Below are 18376 nucleotides of genomic sequence, written 5' to 3' on the forward strand. Positions count from 1 at the left end.
AATTGATGTCATGGGTATTTCCTGATGGATTCAAAGTGATCACAATGAGCAGGTTTTGTCACATTTCCAGAGAATCCATAATAAATGTGTTTCAGTGATTCCATCTTACAAAATTAAGACTTACAGGAGTCACAGGAAATTCAAGACTGCATGATATAAAGCAATGTGAAAAAATTATTTGCTCCGTTCCCAATGTCTTCTATTGTTCTATACACCTCACACTTAAAAATTCCAGTTCACTAAATTGATATTTATATTCATGTATTGTAAGACAGAGATAACCCATCAAGCACCAAATGCAGTTTTTAAATGACGATTTATTGAAAACTTACATTACCCATGTGAAAAAGTAATTGCTCCCCTAAAACTAATAACTGGTTGGACCACATCTGGCAGCAAGAACTGCAGGTAAATGTTTGTGATATCTTATGATCAGTCTTTTACTTCTTCATGGAGGAATTCTGACCCATCCTTTTCTGCAACATAGTTTTATTTCAGCCACATTTTTGATCAAGAACTGCCCTTTTAAGGTCTTGCCACAGCATCTTATGTGGATTCAAGTCTGGACTTTGACTCCGCAAAACCTTTAGTTTGTTCTTTTTGAGTCTCTCAAAACACACATTGTTTGTGTGCTTTTGTGTCATTGTGATGCTCCATAAACCATCTGTGTTGAGCTTTAGGTCATGAACTAATGGGCAGATATTTTCCAGGAGGATTTTCTGGTAGAGAGCAGAATTCACAGCGCCACCAATTGTAAGTTGTCCAGGTCCCGAGGAAGCAAATCAGCCCCAAACATCACTCTATCACCCCCATGTTTTACTGCTGGTATGATGCTCTTCTCGTGGAATGCAGTTTTAACTTTACACCAGATGTAACGGGACCAATGTCCTCCACCAAGTTCCACCTTTTACTCATCAGTCCACAAGATGTTATTCCAAAAGTCTTAGGACTCATCTTGACATTTTTTTGTAAATGTCAGATAAACATTTATGTTCGTTTTGGTCAGGTGTCGTTTATGTCTTGCAACTCTCCCATGGATGCCGTATTCGTCAGAGTTCTTCTTTATTGTGAAAATCACGTAAACGGACCTTAACTAGGGAAAGTGAGGCCTGCAGTTCTTCTGATGTTTGTCTGGTTTCTTTTATGACCTCCTAGATTAGATATTGTCATGCTTTTGCAGAAATGTTGGTAGGCCAGCCACTCTTGGGAACGGTAACCTTTGTTCCATGTTTTCTCTGTTTGTGGATAATGTCTCTCACTGTGGTTTGCTGGAGTCCCTGAGCTTTAGCAATGACTCCACAGCCCTTTAAAAGCTGCATTTTGTGCTTTCTTGAGACATCTTTGTCTTATATTAAAATCAGTTTGATGGTCTAAAAGATGCAAGTGTGAGAAATAAGCAAAAATGAAAGATATCTGTAAGTGGGGACAAACACTCTTAACAGCACAGTACACCCCCTGTCAAAAGTTTTGAGACACTTTCTCATTCAAATAAATTACAACCTGTGTCAAAACTTTTGACAGGGGGTGGACATGTTTCTTGTTTTGTGTTGTCTTTTACAAGTGGATGTAAATTTTTGTTCACAACTGTATTTGACATCTTAACTGTAGCGGTGAAATATGAATTTATTTGCATCAAGGTGACCATTTAACTACTGTGAGTATTGTAGCAGCTGAAATCAAACACATGCAGCACCAACGCTCTCTTGACAAAATCAGATTCTGTGATGAGTTTGATGTCACCATGGCACTATGTGAAACATTTATGTCTACACTTTGTCAAATGCACTTCACTGTCTGAAACAGAGCAGCAGTCCTGTTTCAGAAATCTTTTCTACTTCATGTCAAGATGTGATTTTTTATTCAGCCTGTAACTATAAAATGAAAGCTGTGTTGTTCAAATTTACTTACTATCTGAGACATTGGACCCTGAGCAACCACTGTATAAACAGAAGCACAAAATAAATGATTAAAAATTCGGTAAATCAGACCATGAACAGATTGTGTTACTTTTGAATAAAAGAAAATGAAAATAATTAACAGTAAAATAGCCTAAGTAAAATTTACTCGGCTCAGACATCAAAAATCAGTCACAGACGCTTTCTACAAGATGAAAGTTTAAATTGTGTCATATTTCATAATGTTGATAAATCATAATACTCAGGGTGTAAGAGAGGTGTTGATTCAAGTCAGTGGCAATGTTTTAGAGCCAAAATATGTTCTGCTGTTGAACTGTAATAAAATCAACTCAGCAGTGATGTAATGTAAAACACAGAGAGGTAAAGTCTGGATTCAACTGTGTAATAAGACATAATACAGCTGAATAGTGCTCGATGGATTTGTTTGAAAACTGTAACTCAGCTGATGTACTTTTAAATTTTCAAATTAACATCAGAAAATAGAAAACATCTGCAGTATGTTCATGTTTCTTTGTTGCCTCACCTTTGGTTCCTGAGTCGATTCCTGACAATCTCTGCACCAGATCAGTCCTGCTCATCTTCATCAAAACCTTTGTGGTCGCCTCCACACACTCTCGGCTGTACGTCTCCACCATCAGCTCCACGACATCCTGAGTGTTTGCTGCTTTCAGTCGGCTCCTCCAGATGACCGGCACACCTTCCTCCTCTCCAATGAGCAACTTGAATTTCTCAAAGTCTTCAGGACTCAACTGGTTCAGTGTTTCAACAAGCAGCTTCTTCGTCGTCATTGTTTCTACCTGATGAATGAAGAGAATATATCAAACAACACCTTCAGGAATGGACATATGCTGTTTGTGCTTTAACATCATGTTTGGAAACCGGCTGCTTTTCATTTCATTAATACCAGCTTTACTGACATGTTTCTGAATCTTTGTCACTATGAATACACACTGTCACTGTATCAGAGATAATATTTGTTCTGCAACAGTAAAACATGAATAAATGAGTGAACAAACAAAACAGATGAGGAATTCTCCATTCAGGGCACAATGGGCCACTGAATGTTTTACAATAATGTGAATCAGAGGCTATGAACTTCACATTCACCACATTTCAACACTTTGAAACACCAACATTGTTCTCCTCCACCAATAAAACACAGAGTAAGTGAAAATCATTCTGTTTTTATGAAGAATCATCTCTCAGTTAGAGGGACTGGTCCTAGCAGAGTCCCACATTTCATTAACAACACCAAATGACATTGGTTTCTGTTGGAGAGAGACTCAGATAAAGGAAGCATCTCATTTTTCCAGCCTCTGAGTATGAAAAATAAAGCCTCAAACCTGTATTCTTTCTAACAGCCAGTGGGGGGTGGCTACGGATTGTGAAAAGAATTCTGGTTGTAGAGAAGTCTACAAGAAAATGTTTCTACTTCTGATGTGATCTGTAACCTCAGTAAACATTTTCCTCATCAGTTTATGGCCTCAATTCATACTTTTCAGTCTCTTTCAGTACAACATATTATTCCATTATAAAAATTAAGTCCATTTAAGAGGAAACAGGATATGCTTCAGGTCAATGTTACCTGATAAATGTGACATTCTTGCAAAAGTACAAATATGTATCAAAGTAAGACACAAAATAATCTCAACCTGAATTCAAAGCCCCTCAGAGAGACAACAAATAAAGAAAATTACCCTCACATGCTGAATATCAGCCAATGACTGGCACAATCTTCCAGTGTTCACTAAATGCTTCACATGTAGACTAAAAGAAAATATCGAGGCAGCTTAAGGTAAGGGTGCTCTCATGTTCCCTTGTCAGAAATTAGCCTTTACTGTGTACCTGACTGACAAACAAACATCTGGATTATGTGAATGCCTTTCTTCTCCAGAGTGAAGAAGCTCAACACCATTTGGTGACTCTGCATAATCCATCATACTAGCTGCTTTGTTTTGTAAACACCAAACACTGAACATCATCACAAACGCACTATCCCCACCGTGAAGCATGGTGGCGGCAGCATTATAAAATGGGTAAGCTTTTGGCAGCAGGCTCTGGACATCTTGAAAAGGCAGAAGGTAAAATCAGTACAGCAAAGTAAAGTCTGGAGGACAACCTAATGCAGTCTGCACGACAGTTGTTCACAAATTCACATATTAGGCAAGTTTCGACCTCCCGATTTATGGATTAGTAGTAAGCCTGATCAATTTATCAGCAGATTTATGTTAATCACAGGTACATCAATTCACATTCCATGTTGCAAAGCATGAGAGGTTCTTTTAAAAGAACACGATACAGAAAAAGAGGCTTGGGGTAACGTGGGGTCATTGCATAGTTTATCCAGCAAAGTGCTCCAGCAAGATTGTGAGGCCGCTTCAAGGAAAGCAGCTCTCAGAAACTACCCTTTACTTTTTATTTCCTTCTGCCACCTTTTGTGAAAAACTCGGAGTGGGAACGTGTGCTTGACTGACTTCACCTTAACTGTGGCATCTAGCAGAGAAACGACCACCTCTGATACACCTGATACCTGCATCCAGCTGCTGCACAAGACATGTATCTTTTTCATTACGATCATTTTGAAACAGAACAAATGGTTGAGGATGACTGAGTTAATTTATCTAACAGTAAAAACTGTTCGGTAATGCTTCCTGTCCACACTTGCTGAAAATTTCTGATGACATTTGTTCGTTTTCTTATCACTTTTTTCTGACTTGAAGTCTGTGTGTCACATACGAGCTCAGAAAGACTTCACGGATCCATTTATTTTTTTCAGTTTCATTTCTTTGCCGTCATGGTGTTTGACAAAATAAGAAATCACCTGTTACCATTTTCTCATCCCACATTTAGATTTCCTTCACTCAGTAACTAACTGCTCAACATTACAATCAAACTGAGACTAAAAAATATCTTTAATAAGAATAATTCAAGACTGTTTAACTGTTATTGAAGCTCTGCTGTTAGTTAGACACGGAAATAAAACTCACCTCCTTTATTTATCTCATTTAGGCTATCCTCGAAGCTTCGAAAACATACTGCGGCAGCCGTCTTTCGTTTTCGCGTGGTCAAGCCAGCCGCTCCAAGATCTTATGTGCGCTCCTCGTATATACTTTATGGTAAACGCACAAAAACAAGTCGGAAAGTCAGCGTAACTTACAAAAGCGCGTGAAAACTTCCGGTTTTCAAAATAATACGGGTGAATAAAAGAGGTGTGTGTCGGAGCAGGATTAGATCTACCATCCTGTGTTGTACCAATAGGTCACATGACCTGGGAGCTATTGAGCTAAAATGCTCATATTTACTGTAAAATATTTAAATAAAATCTATGAAATAACCAAATGGAATAAAAAGTGCTGTGTCTTGATCAGTCTGTGTCATATTATAATCCTACAGGATTTGGAGTCTCTAGGTCACATGACCTGGGAGCTATTGAGCTTTATATAAATATTTTACAGTAAATATTAGCATTTTAATTCAATAGCTCCCAGGTCATGTGACCTAGAGACTCCAAATCCTGCAGGATTATAGTATGAAACAGGCTGATCAAGACACAGTACTTTTTATTCCATTTGGATACTTAATGAATTTAATAATAATATTTTACAGTAAATATTAGCATTAGCATTTTAGCTCAATAGCTCCCAGATCATGTGACCTATTGGTACAACACAGGATGGTAGATCTAATCCTGCTCTATGACACACACCTCTTTTATTCACCCGTATTATTTTGAAAACCGGAAGTTTTCACGCGCTTTTGTAAGTTACGCTGACTTTCCTACTTGTTTTTGTGCGTTTACCATAAAGTATGTACGAGGAGCGCACATAAGATCTTGGAGCGGCTGGCTTGACCACACGAAAACGAAAGACGGCTGACGTGACCGCAGTGAAAAACATCCCGAAGTTAAGAAGCTGTTCAGGCCTGAAGAAGTCAGGGAGTGACTTAGTGAACCTGTTAATTTAGTTCATTTGGTCCTCTGGGCTAAAGTTTCGTCTCTTTAAACTGAAGTTATCCATCGTTCCTGAATCCAGCTACACTTCCAATGTTCCACTCTTCCAGGTGTGACTATACGGGTGCCGGTAGCGGCCAAAAGGGCGAAGGAACACTATATTTTATATATCACACTTCATCGCACTAAACTGTAAAAACTAATTTACCCTGCACGTAACACTTTAATCTCTCCTACATGTATCTTCTTATTCTTCTGTATTTTTGCGGCTTAATTGGAGAAGAATTATGTGACGAAAAATAATCGTTGTACACATTTTTCACAAGGCAAAACAAATAAACAAAAAACTAAACGTCAGGCTGGAGGAAAAACTATGTTCAAACTGTGGAATATTGTAACGTTCAAAAGTTGTACAATAGTAAAAATGTGTGTACAACAAATATATCAGATTTAAATGCAGTAAACCTGTTTAATTGTATGGTAACAACTAGTTTTAAATTGTTATATTTGTCCAAATAAAGGTCTGTCTGTCTGTCTTTTAACACATAAAGCTAACAAAAAACTGACTGACTCAGCAACTGCAGGAAAAATTCAAAGTGAAAATAAGATGATTGTGGAAAAGAATCATGAGGCAAAAGAGTACAGACAACAATTTATCCCTCTCATGCATGATTATTAGTTTTTAGTGCTTCCAAACAAGTCTTAAAGGATGGCCCTGCGGATTTTCTTTTTTTGCTCTAACATCTGGTATTTAGGAGGAGGCACATATTTGTAGTGGACACTGTGCATTAACGCTTTGAAACGAAATTTAAAGCACAATACCCTTCCAAATTAACAACTTAAATAAAGATAAATATTTTCCTAATGTTACAAGTTTGCAGAAATGTTATACTCGAATATGCAAATAAGATATCTTTTTAAAAATGCAATAAACCAAGTAATTAAAAAATGCATAAATTCACAGATTAGAAATCTGAACACTGGATAAAGCAAAGTTTAGACTTCTTGTTCAATTTTTGGGGGAGGTTTTTACAGAGGGATATTTGGATCTGTCTCTTTTTGTCACTCTAGAAATTGTCACAGGGGTCAGAGAACCCAGGCGCAGACACAGAACTGGGTTGGACTGACAAATGTGTTCACCAGAACCGGACAGGCAGGAGGCAGCAGCTGGAGCTGGATCATGACACAAATATCTGAAAATACTGTGACCAGCCAGGACAAAAATAAATATAGAGTATCACTTTGCCATTCAAATCAAATGCTTAACGGGGAAGACATGACACTGCGACCTAGTGACAACTTCATTTAGCAAAAATAAAAGGATATTTGATGGAAACAACTGTTTATGATACCACTTCATGCATCAAAATGAAGGAACTGACTACACTCTAAAACCCTGGTAACAGACGCCGGTGTCGGTGTAATTAAACCGGTATAAATACCGAGCTAAAACTACCTGTGCTAACGTTGGCTAACCTGTGAGGCCGAGCTAACGAGGCAAAGCTAATCGAACCGACAGAGCCGCGGCCGCTCCAAAGGAACCGATCCGGTGAAAGGGACGGAGCTGACGGACTGCGAAGCTCCGGTACGCCGTCGTTCTGAGTCCCTCTATAAAACAGACTGTGAATGATACACGAACAAACCCATCTGTAAAAACCTTCAGAATATAGGCAGGAACAAAACTGGAAAGTGTGGTGGATGTAAGAGCTGCTGAAACGGAAATTTATGGATCAGAGTCGAAGGGAAATCAATTTTTGGAGGAAAATATACTGACAGTCAATAGAAACTTTGAGGTAGAAATGTACGCAGAATTCTACTTGTAGGGGGGTTGTAATTATTCATTGTGGATTTACTGATAATCTAGTGCCCTGGTAGTTGAGATAATGATGAGTTGTCATTTTGTCATGATTCATTGCACATGGGTTGGTCACTTTGCAAAAGTGAACCAAATACACACCAAGCAATACTCAGTGAGTATCTGCACAATTTGAGAATGGGTTTTGAAGGCCTATATAAAGGCACAAAAAAGGCCACCATTGTGAGTCCAGTGAACAGCATCATGCCGCGTCTATCACATGAACAACGTCTCCGGGCACTGGGTATGGTGGAGGCCGGTTTGAGCTACAGTGATGTAGCCAGGCGTATGGGCTGTTCCCAACCCACAATCAGAAGCCTGGTCCAAAGCATGTGCCGACGGATTGCTGCCTGCATCGAAGCAAATGGAGGCCATACTCGGTATTGACTGCTGTGACTTTGTGTTTGGCAGGTGCCGTTTTCTTTTGTGAAATTCTTTATTTTGAAATCATTCTTGAAACTTTAGATTTTTGTTTCTGTATGCCAATATGCTAAACAAATGATTCATATGAAGAAAATCCAGTTTCGGGCTTCAAAATAAAAATTATGTTGAAAAATATGGTCTCAAAGTTTTTAATGACTGTCAGTGTACTACGTGCAGGTGAAAATGAACGAACAGATATTACCAAAAAACCCCTCTGGTTTCTTACTACTGTGTCTGTTGTGCAGTGTGTGTCAAATAAATCACAATGTTGCTTTCATATATGGTAATTATTGTATCACAACATTAAAGTGTTTGGTGGTGAATGATGTGATGTGTTGAATGATGGCTGACCTTGTTAAAATGCTGTACAGGCGACCTGTGATCTCTGTTCACGGACTCCTTTTTATAGGAACTCTCATGGAAATAGCCGAGCAGAGCAGAGCTGTCCCTCTTAAACAACATGAATACAGTAAAAAATCAAGAATAAACATTCAAATACAAGAGAACAGTGTTCGTTGAACAATGGACAAAAAATGGAAAACTGTATCATCCAAATGCTGTAATAACAGTGAAAACTACAAAAAAATATGTGGTTTACAGATTTAAATGCATTAAAATTGTTGAATTTTATAGTCACACGCTGTGAAAGAATAACTTTCTATTTGTAGAAATGCAGGCTTTTGTCGTGGATATTATTAAACGTTTTAGTCTGTTCTCGTTTTGAACTAACTTCAGTGTAAATAAAGGGCAAAAAGATTTGTTTTACAAAACCCTCACTCAGACAAAACTAAGAATTATTTGTTGTCAACATTTACTATTGTGGAAAATCTGTACGAGCTGCAGCAAAAACAGTCACAGTGCAACCAAATTTGTCTTTGCAATTTATTAAAGAATAAAGTAGTAACCATGAAAAATAAAAAAGAGAAATGCAGAATGAATATTCCAGCTGAAAGGGCAGAGCTCCGACACCAGGCTCATGTTCAGAGATCTGACAGACGAAAACATAAAGCATAAACTAACAAAAGTATCTGTACTTCACACGACAACACAGACTCCTCAGTCAAGGAATTATCACAGGTTGTGAGACTTGGTGCTTGATGCTGGTCATAACATCATCACATATCATAGAAAAACAGAGAGAAAGCTGCTCAGAGTTTGGCCCATTGGGATCCTGATTAGAAGTAAAGGTTCCAACAAATACAATTCATTCAGATACAAATTTAATTTTTCTACAACACTGTTCAGCTCAGCTTTGTAAGTTTCACCTAAAAATGGATTTCACCACAATGTTGACTTCTTTCCTTTGAGATCCTTGATGAGATATTCTTCATGCTTCTGAAGGATTTGGTAGAAGATCTCCTTGCAGGCTTCTGCAGCCTGTAGAGGACCTTCATACAGGGCCCTTATCTTCTCCTGAGGGGTAGCTATCAATTTGATTTTGGTATAAGTTTCCTGGCTGATAACTTTTCTCTCAAGGAGATCGTCCAAAATGGAATCAATGTTGCTCACTCTCTGGATCAGCGCTCCTCTGTGTTTATCCACAAAGTGCATGTCTGAGGAAAAAGGAAATAAATTACACATGAAGCTCAAACCATCCTGATACATTTTAAAATTCTACAAAACTAAATCCTTACAGTTTCTGCTTTGGACTTTCCGTTAATCAGACTTAAAGCTTATTTCTACTTCATTTCAAACTCCCGTGTTTCCCATTAATGTGTGTGTCATGCCTTTATTCTAACTTTGCATTTTCCTCCTGTTTTACAGCGTTTGGAGAAAAAAAAGAAGTTGCACAAAACAGCGAATTTCAGCCAAAAATTGTGAGCTCCCTTTCCAGAAAACCAGATTTCTCCAATTTAATTTGCTTTCAGTCTGACTGAAAGGAACCACAGAAATGAGCTGCCTGGATGGACGTTCAGCAAACTGCACTGAGGATCAGTGTGACCTGATCACCAACATGTTCCTCTGTCACTTTGTGAGTCTGTGGAAATGTTTCTGTGCAGTGTGTGTTCATTCACCAGTCTGCAGATTACAATGATTTCAAGTAATTCATGTAAAACCCTGATGAGAACTTACTCAAGAGGACTATAAAAAAAAGGTAAAAATGACTCAATAATTATCCAAAGTCATCCAAAAGCTGCTAAAAATGACAGAAAAAAATCAGAAAAGACAACAATGAAGGTTGATGTGAAATTCAGAAACTGCAGCAGACGGCGACTCACCGTCAGTGGAAGCAGACTGTGAGGTTTGTCCATCGGTCTCCTCAACTGCACAAACAGCAGACACAGTGTCAGACTGAGACAGAGATTTAACAGCAGTGAAGTTAAAACTTCATGTCCAGTCAGTAGGTCTGCAGCTAGAAATCATTCAGTGGTTCTGTTCTCAAATCGTTGTCAGTTAGTTTTACTTATCAGCTGCCCAAAATGAGAGAAAAAATGTTCAAAACGGCAAAAACTTTACCAAAAGTTGTCCAAACTGACACCAAAATTATCCAGCATTACTCATACAATGCTTAAAATCACTGAAAATGGTAAAAAAAAAAGTCTCAAAACTTTAGCATTAGCATAGTTAATAACTAGTGAATAACCATTGCAGCTCTGCTACACAGCACCTTTTTAAAACGGAGTCTATTCGAGGATGTCCATGATTTCTGTAAAACTAAATCTGTGAACGTACTGACTCATTGTTTAGTTGTTTAGTCTATAAAATGTCAGAAACCAGAAAATATTCACATTTAGGAAGCTGAAATCAAAGAATTTAGAAATGACTACTTAACACTATTCCAATGAATTAATTGATTATCAGAATAGCTGAAGATTAATTTAATAATCAACAACTGAGTGATTAATTGATTTTTAACAATGAAATTACAGTACCGTGAAAAAATGTTTGCCAGAAATCTTGTATTTTTGCACATTTCTCACAATTAAATCTTTCAGATCATCCAACTAAAGTTTACATTTATTGAACATTACACACAGGTACAATAATAAACACAGAATCACAGCTAACCCTATATATTTAAAGATCTGCAACAGGTGAAGTTCTACTATGACTGAAATCCAAAGTTCTTCTAAATCCTCTTCAGACTTACCTTCTACAGGACCAGAGCTTGGATGGTCATCTGAAATAAGATGCACAACAAATCAAATTATAGTTACAGTTATGGTTCATGTTGTAGTTTAATGTGCTGCATTCAACAGATTAAAAATGAGGCTGTTTTATATGCTGCAGTTGGACCCATTTCTCTGATGTAATGCTGCAGCTGCAGAGAAACACTTCACATCATTTGGATTTTAATCATAACCATCAACACCAGATGTTTTCTGTACAAGACATTAAGTGAAGCTCACACAAACTGTTGTCTTTTTGATCCAACAGCTGTCATAACAGTCTAAAGCACTTATCTGGGTTTCTGACTTCTGAAACTCGTGTTTTCTCATCTTCATCAAGTATTCAAAGGCAGGTGAACCCATAAGTCCATGTAAAGGCCATGTCTATCACAGCAGTCTTGGGTTTCCAATGATTCCTGTAATTCCTCATTTTCAATGACAGAATCTTTGAAAAACTTGTCTTTGCAACAAAAATAAAGCACTTTTGTTCTTTCATTAAACTCAGCTACAAACACGAAAATTGGAAAGGCTAAAGAACTGAAAAGGCAAGTCAGTGACTTGAATAAGTCAAGAAAGTCATTTGAAGCCTTTTCAAAGCAGCTTCAGATCCCAAAATCATCAACGCAAACGATTGTTTCAAAGTATAAAGTGAATGGTACAGCTGAGTCACTGCCATGATCAGGAAGAAAACACAAACTATCACCTGCTGCTGAGAGACAATTGGTCAGGATGGTCAAGAGTCAACCAAGAATCTTGAAAGAACATCTCTGAAATCAATTAGAAACTGCTGGAAAACATATGTCAGTGTCCACTATATTTTACATCTACATGGGCTGAGAAGCTCTTCCACTAGAAGCAGCACCTTAAGGCTCAACTGAAATCTGATGTTAATCACAGGGACAAAGAAAAGGCCTTCTGGAGGAAAGTCCTGCAGTCAGATGAAACAAAAAATTGAGCTTTGTGGGCAAAATGACCAGAAATAGGTTTTGAGCAGGGAAGGAGAGGCCTTCAACACCAAGACCACCAAACCTACCGTCATGCATGGTGGTGGCAGTATTATGCTCTGAAAATACAACCAGTTGAGGCAAAAATGGCCAAAAGACATTTCTCTACATGTGGGTATTGCAGTATGTGTACTTCTGAACTAGCAGGTTTCATCATATTTCCAGAAGACCATGATTCCATCATAGAGCACTGAGAGTTACAGAAGTCATTGGAAACTCAAGGCTGTCATGATATATGTGGTTTTTGCAAGTGCAGAAATTTTGGTTACTGCTGTACATATAAGTACATGAAGGGACAAAACATTCATCCATCTGTCATCATCTGTACACCGCTGAATGCTCCTTCGGGTCCCGGGGGGACTGGAAGGCAGGGAGCACCCTGTACAGATCACCAGTCTATCACAGGACTACACACAGAGACAACCAAGCACACTCACATTCCCACCTACGTACAATTTAGCATCACCAATTAATCTGAGCATGTTTTTGGACTGGGGCTGCACAGTGACTCAGAGGGTAGCACTGTTGCCTTGCAGCTAGAAGATTCCTGGTTTGTGTCCTGGCCTGAGCACAGGATCTTTCTGTGCAGAGTTTACATGTTCTCTCTGTGCATGCATGGGTTTTCTCCAGGTACTTCGACTTCCTCCTTCCTCTGTAAGTGTGAATATGAGTGTGATTGATTCTCTCCATGTGTAGCCCTGCGATAGACTGGCGACCTGTCCAGGTGTTCCCGGCCTTCGCTCTAAGGCAGATGGGATAGACTTCAGCCCATCAGCGACCCCAATGAGGATTAAGTGGTGTATAGATGATGAATGGATGTTTTTAGACTGCAGAGGGAAGCTGGAGCACCCAGAGAAAACCCACACATGCACAGGAAGAACATGCAGAAAGATCCCAAACCCACAAACTGAAGATCTTCTATCTGCAAGGCGACAGTGCTAACCACCGAGCCACTGGGTTCACAGGAGCCACTTTACTCCTGTGAACCCAGCTGAATGTTTCACTGCAGTTCCACTTTGCTGTGCTGCAGTATTTCAGAGGTTATTTTTACCTGTAAGTTGGAGCCTCGTCTGTATCTGCATTGTTCACCTCAGGCTCCAGTTTAGTCCAAACACTGGAGTCCTGCTGCTTTGGAAATAAATGGAGATGTTTAATGACACATTACATCAACAAATGAATTAAAGATAAATTAAATGAATAAATTAGTGAACATAAGGAATTACCACAACACTTCCACAACCCTCAAGCTCCAAGCTTCTTGAAGCTCCTTGTTGAAACAGAATTTCGTTAAAATGATGTTGGCATATAGAATCATATGACAGCTGTCAATAAGTCCTGCTGCTGCATCAACATGTGCTACACAACGCTGCTCTAATATGAAAACAACATGTGAAACAGGACACGCTGCTGAGTGAAAAATGGATTCTGTTATGTACAAAGTGCAGGTGAGTAAATCTGTCTAAGTAAAGATGCCTCATGGAAGAGAAAATTATAATTTTTTGACATAACTTTGAAAGCTGAGCTGATGTCTGACAATTTCTGAACCAGGTCAGTCCTGTTCATGTCCTTAAAAACCCCTTAATAGAGACATAATTATAATGTATAGAGCTGTTGGAAGATTTTCCATACATGGTGAATGATGCTGGATGAATCTGATTGCAAGATGCTCTAATGTAAAAGATCTGAACAAAAACTGTAACTGAGATTATGTATTTTCATATTTTCAGTGAAACATATTAAAATATAAAACATTTGCAGTATGTTCATGTTTCTCTCTGTGTTTATGTGCTGTTGTCGCTTTGCCTCCTGTTGATAGTTCTTTGATTAAACATTGAACAAAGTCACTGTGAATTATAAAAATGTACTTGTCAGACATTTATGAGACACACATCTTTGTAATGTGACCGTATCTTGTCTTACCTTCAGGCTCAGAGCTGATCTCTGACAGCTTCTGCACCAGATCAGTCCTGTTCATGTCCTTTAAAACCTCCCTGGTCACCTCCACAGACTGTTCACCCCACATGTCCACCATTAGAGCTGAGTGTTCGGAAGATGTGCCTGCGTCATACATTTGATCCTGTGGGATTCCTGGGAGGTTTTTCTGGAAGGAGGTGAACTGCAGCAGAATCCTGAATTTATTGAACTCTTTGGTACTGAAATGTTTCAGTGTCTCCTGAAGAATCTGTCTGACAGATGCCACTGCTGCTTCCTGAGAAATTCAAAAGATAAACAAAACATCACTTGTAATTTCACTACTGGGATAGTTAAAGATGTATCTCTTTGTATTTCATCAGTGTTGGTGTTGTGAACATGAGGAGCTTCAAAAGTTTTATGTCTTTTTCTGTAAAATGATGATGACAATGGTCCAAAAACAAAAAGTTTTCAATTCGTCTGCTTTTCTATAGCAACATCAGAGCAAAACACGATCAATTTTCTGTCAGATCCAAACAGAAAATATTCATGTTCCTCTGACAGTGACTCAAAAAAGGCCTTTTCTCTCCATGATGTTTAATATTGGATTTTAACAATGTTTTACATATATGTGATAATTAACTTTTATAATTGTCTTTTTGGTGTTCCTCAAATTAAAAAACAACATACTGATGTTTCCTCTTGTCATTTTCAGAAGAAAATGAAGTGGTGGAGAACATTATTGATGAAGAGCTCAACTTTAACAGTCAGAAGCCTCCAGTTTAAAACACAGATTTGATTTGTTTCATCATTTGTAATCTTCAGGATCAGGAGGATTTTCAAGCTGCTTCTACTCAAAGTTGTCGTGTAAAGTCACACTTACTCCTGATGCAGCAGCTGGTTCATCCACAGAGTGTTTCTCTGAGGAGAAAAGACATTTAAAACTGATTCAGAGGATCGTAATCTCTATACACATTTAAGTTCAATCAGCTTCAATATGATCCTTGAAAAATAAATGTCATTAAACAAATACTCTGCAAACTCAAACAAACATAAGCTACACAATCCAATATAAACAACCTGCAACTAACATTAAATAGATAATTCATTGGTGACTTCTTAACTACAGGTTTTATATCCTGATGACACAGACTTTACAGTAAAAATCACCTTTTTGTCCTGAGCTGGTCTCTGGAAGATTCTGCACCAGATCAGTCCTGTTCATATGCCTGAAAACCTCCCTGGTCACCTCCACAGACTGTTGACCAAATGCCTTCATCATCAGATCCACCATTTCTGTTCTGTCTGATGAAGGACTCCACAACCATGAGATGCCTAAGAAATTCTTCGGGAAGGAAATTGACTGTAGCAACCTTCTGAATTCCTCTAGCTCCTGGACATTCAAATCATTCAGGGTCTCCAAAAGCAACTTTTGGACAGCTGGAACTGCTGCCACCTGCAACAGTCAAAACATTCATGAGACAAATATTAAATTCACTGGAAAAACACAAATGTGTCCTGTTGGAATTTCATTGTTGACTGCTGTTGCAAATCAAATTATCCAAATTGGGACAATAAAGACTTTCTAATCTATTGTAATAAAAACAGAGACAAGTGATTTAGGCTTGAATTAACACAAAGGTCCAACCTAACAATTCTTCCTGTTTCCTTCACCCTTCAAATTCTCCGTTATTAATTGTATAGATAAATGGTAAATGCATTCTATTGTTTCATTTCCAGGCTGCAGCTCTGTTCACATTCTGTGCTGAAAAACACTGAAATCGATCAAGTTCCTCAAAACACTTTCCTTCATCTTATCTCTCTCATCTTGTTAAATTCTTCAAAAAATAGATTAATGAACAACAAGTGGATGTTTCTGATGGATAAACTTTCCAGATTTCTCGTTGCTGTTGAAGAATAAAAACAGTCCAAGTGTTCATGCTGACATTTCCTCATCTGATGCTCAGTGGTAAAGACATGCTGACATTACTGTTGGATAAAGTTACTGCTGAAGAGCTCAACCTGAAGGCAGCTTCACTTCTGTCACAAACATCCAGCACAAATCACCACTTTGGGTTTGATCTTGAAAACCTTCAAAATGAGGATTCAACCTGCGTCTGCTGAATGAAAGCTGTCTCGTACTGCATCAGACAGATGTGACGTTACTCACTTTCTGGATCAGTGCAGAGCGCCGTTCATCCACAGAGAGTTTCTCTGAAGAGAAAAGTGAGAAAAGAGACTCATGAGTGACCAACTGAACAACTATCAGCTCTTTGTATCAGGATATTTGGATCTGGACAAATGCTCAACACACAAAACTACACTTAACCCTCCAATAATGAAAAACTGTATGAATTGTCAGTTTTGCCCTCCTAAAACACATTTTTATACTGTACCTGTGACTTATATTTTCTGTTTAACACCAGATGAGGTGTTTCAAAATGTTAACAAGTTTTGTATTTTCTTACTTTTGAATCCTGAGCTGCTGTCTGACAGCTTCTGCACCAGATCCATCCTCTCCATCTTCTCTAAAGCCTCCTTGGTCTTCACCACTGACTCTTGGCCATAAGTCTGTACTGTTACAATCACTATGTCCTGATGGTCTGCTATCTCCATCGTCCTCCAGAAAATGTGTGAGGGATGGATGTCATGCTGAAGAAAACTTATGATGATATGCTTGAATTTCATCAGCTCCTCGTCACTCAGATCCTCCAGTGTTTCCAAAAGCAGCTCAATAACAGACGCCATCGTTTCCACCTGGTAAATTCAAAGCAAATGTTCATGTGTAGAAAGTAAAACTTCTCAGCTGGGACGGTTACAGATGTTTCTGTTCAGATCTCATCAATGCTGCACAAATGCAGATGTGTTAGATCACATCAGCCATCACACCAGACAATAGAACCACTGATGATATTTGTCAGATTGATCACAGATTCATGTTCTTCAACAAACTGCTTCAACATGGATGCATTTATTTCACATCATAAAAGAGATTCTCTTCTAACTTTATTAACAATGACTCTATTTCTGTTTCAGGTTCATCACCTGCTGAGGATCGACCTCATGTGTCCACAAGACAAACTAAAGCTGTGAAAGTTCTGATCTTCTGATAAAAAGCAGGAATTTGGTTTCTGTCATCATGTTTTCAGTGTTGAAGTTATTCAGAAGCTGCATGTGTTGAATGAAAGCTGTGTTGGTTGAAGTCAGACAGATGTGATGTTACTCACTTTCTGGATCAGTTCAGGATATCGATCATCCACAGAGAGTTTATCTGAAGAGAGAAGAAATAAAAAGATTCAAGAGAGACTGATTTACCATCAGGCTTTATACTCACACTCAGTTTATCTCAAAAAATTTTAACGTTAATCTGATGTAGTCACATCGTATCGTTGCTAAATCTATTAATGGTCCCATGACAGACTTCAGTTTCAGGTTTCACCTCACAAACATCTGTCAACATCTGCGATTGAACTCTGTGTTGAAGTTTAAAACACTGAAATATTATTGATAATAATTATATGGCTTTGAGGAAAGAAACTAGTTCTGTTTCAGTCAATCTGCTGAACAAATTCATCTGGTCATGGGAGGTCAAATCAGTCTTGTTGCTTTACTTCAAATTGCATAAGAGGTCACCAATATATTGACTCATAATTAAAATGTTTTGCAAACACACATTTTATGCATCTCACCTTTGAACTCAGAGCTGCTCTCTGGCAGATTCTGCACCAGATCAGTCCTGTTCATGTCCATGAAAACCTCCCTGGTCACCTCCACAGACTGTTGACCAAATGTCTTCATCATCAGATCCACTATTTTTGTCCTGTCTGCATGGTGCATTAGGCCCCATGGGATTTTTCGAAGAGACTTCTGGAAGGTTGTCAGCTGCAGGAACCATCTGAATTTATTGAGATCCCTGTTGTTCAAACCCATCAGTGTTTCCAAAAGCAGCTCTTCAACAGCTGCCATTGTTGCCACCTGGAAAATTTACAACAAAATTCAGAGAGAAAATGTTTATTTTTCCGCTTAGAAAACTAAACATTTATCTGTTGCATCTTGTCAATGTTGATACATTTGGTCATTATCTGTTTGTAGAGCAGAGATGATTTTTTAAATTCTACCTCAAACTATCTGATTAATGTTGGTGATTTGTATTTTAGTTTCAGATTTTAATCGTTTCATTGTGTTGCCAAAAACTGAAATAAACCACC

General features: G+C 38.3%; 1 protein-coding gene across 4 annotated transcripts in view; it reads right to left on the reverse strand.

The window, feature by feature from the left end:
* The window catches only part of LOC110969670 (uncharacterized), an 80869-nt gene that overhangs the window by 12911 nt on the left and 49582 nt on the right, over positions 1 to 18376 (reverse strand). For 2 of the 4 annotated variants that reach the window (XM_051956857.1, XM_051956858.1), the window contains 9 exons: positions 17858 to 18143; positions 17396 to 17439; positions 16637 to 16925; positions 16339 to 16382; positions 15339 to 15624; positions 15052 to 15089; positions 14178 to 14466; positions 13481 to 13524; positions 13309 to 13385 (listed from right to left, as the gene is read on the reverse strand). In XM_051956857.1, coding sequence (XP_051812817.1) covers positions 13309 to 13385; positions 13481 to 13524; positions 14178 to 14466; positions 15052 to 15089; positions 15339 to 15624; positions 16339 to 16382; positions 16637 to 16925; positions 17396 to 17439; positions 17858 to 18143 — 1397 coding nt within the window. Of the gene's footprint in view, positions 1 to 9625; positions 9697 to 10361; positions 10408 to 11234; positions 11265 to 13308; positions 13386 to 13480; positions 13525 to 14177; positions 14467 to 15051; positions 15090 to 15338; positions 15625 to 16338; positions 16383 to 16636; positions 16926 to 17395; positions 17440 to 17857; positions 18144 to 18376 lie in introns of those variants that run through there. The other 2 variants (XR_007945448.1, XM_051956859.1) reach the window with 2 other exon arrangements.

The sequence above is a fragment of the Acanthochromis polyacanthus genome, chromosome 12 (genome assembly GCF_021347895.1).
Source record: "Acanthochromis polyacanthus isolate Apoly-LR-REF ecotype Palm Island chromosome 12, KAUST_Apoly_ChrSc, whole genome shotgun sequence".
NCBI classification, from domain to species: Eukaryota; Metazoa; Chordata; class Actinopteri; family Pomacentridae; genus Acanthochromis; species Acanthochromis polyacanthus.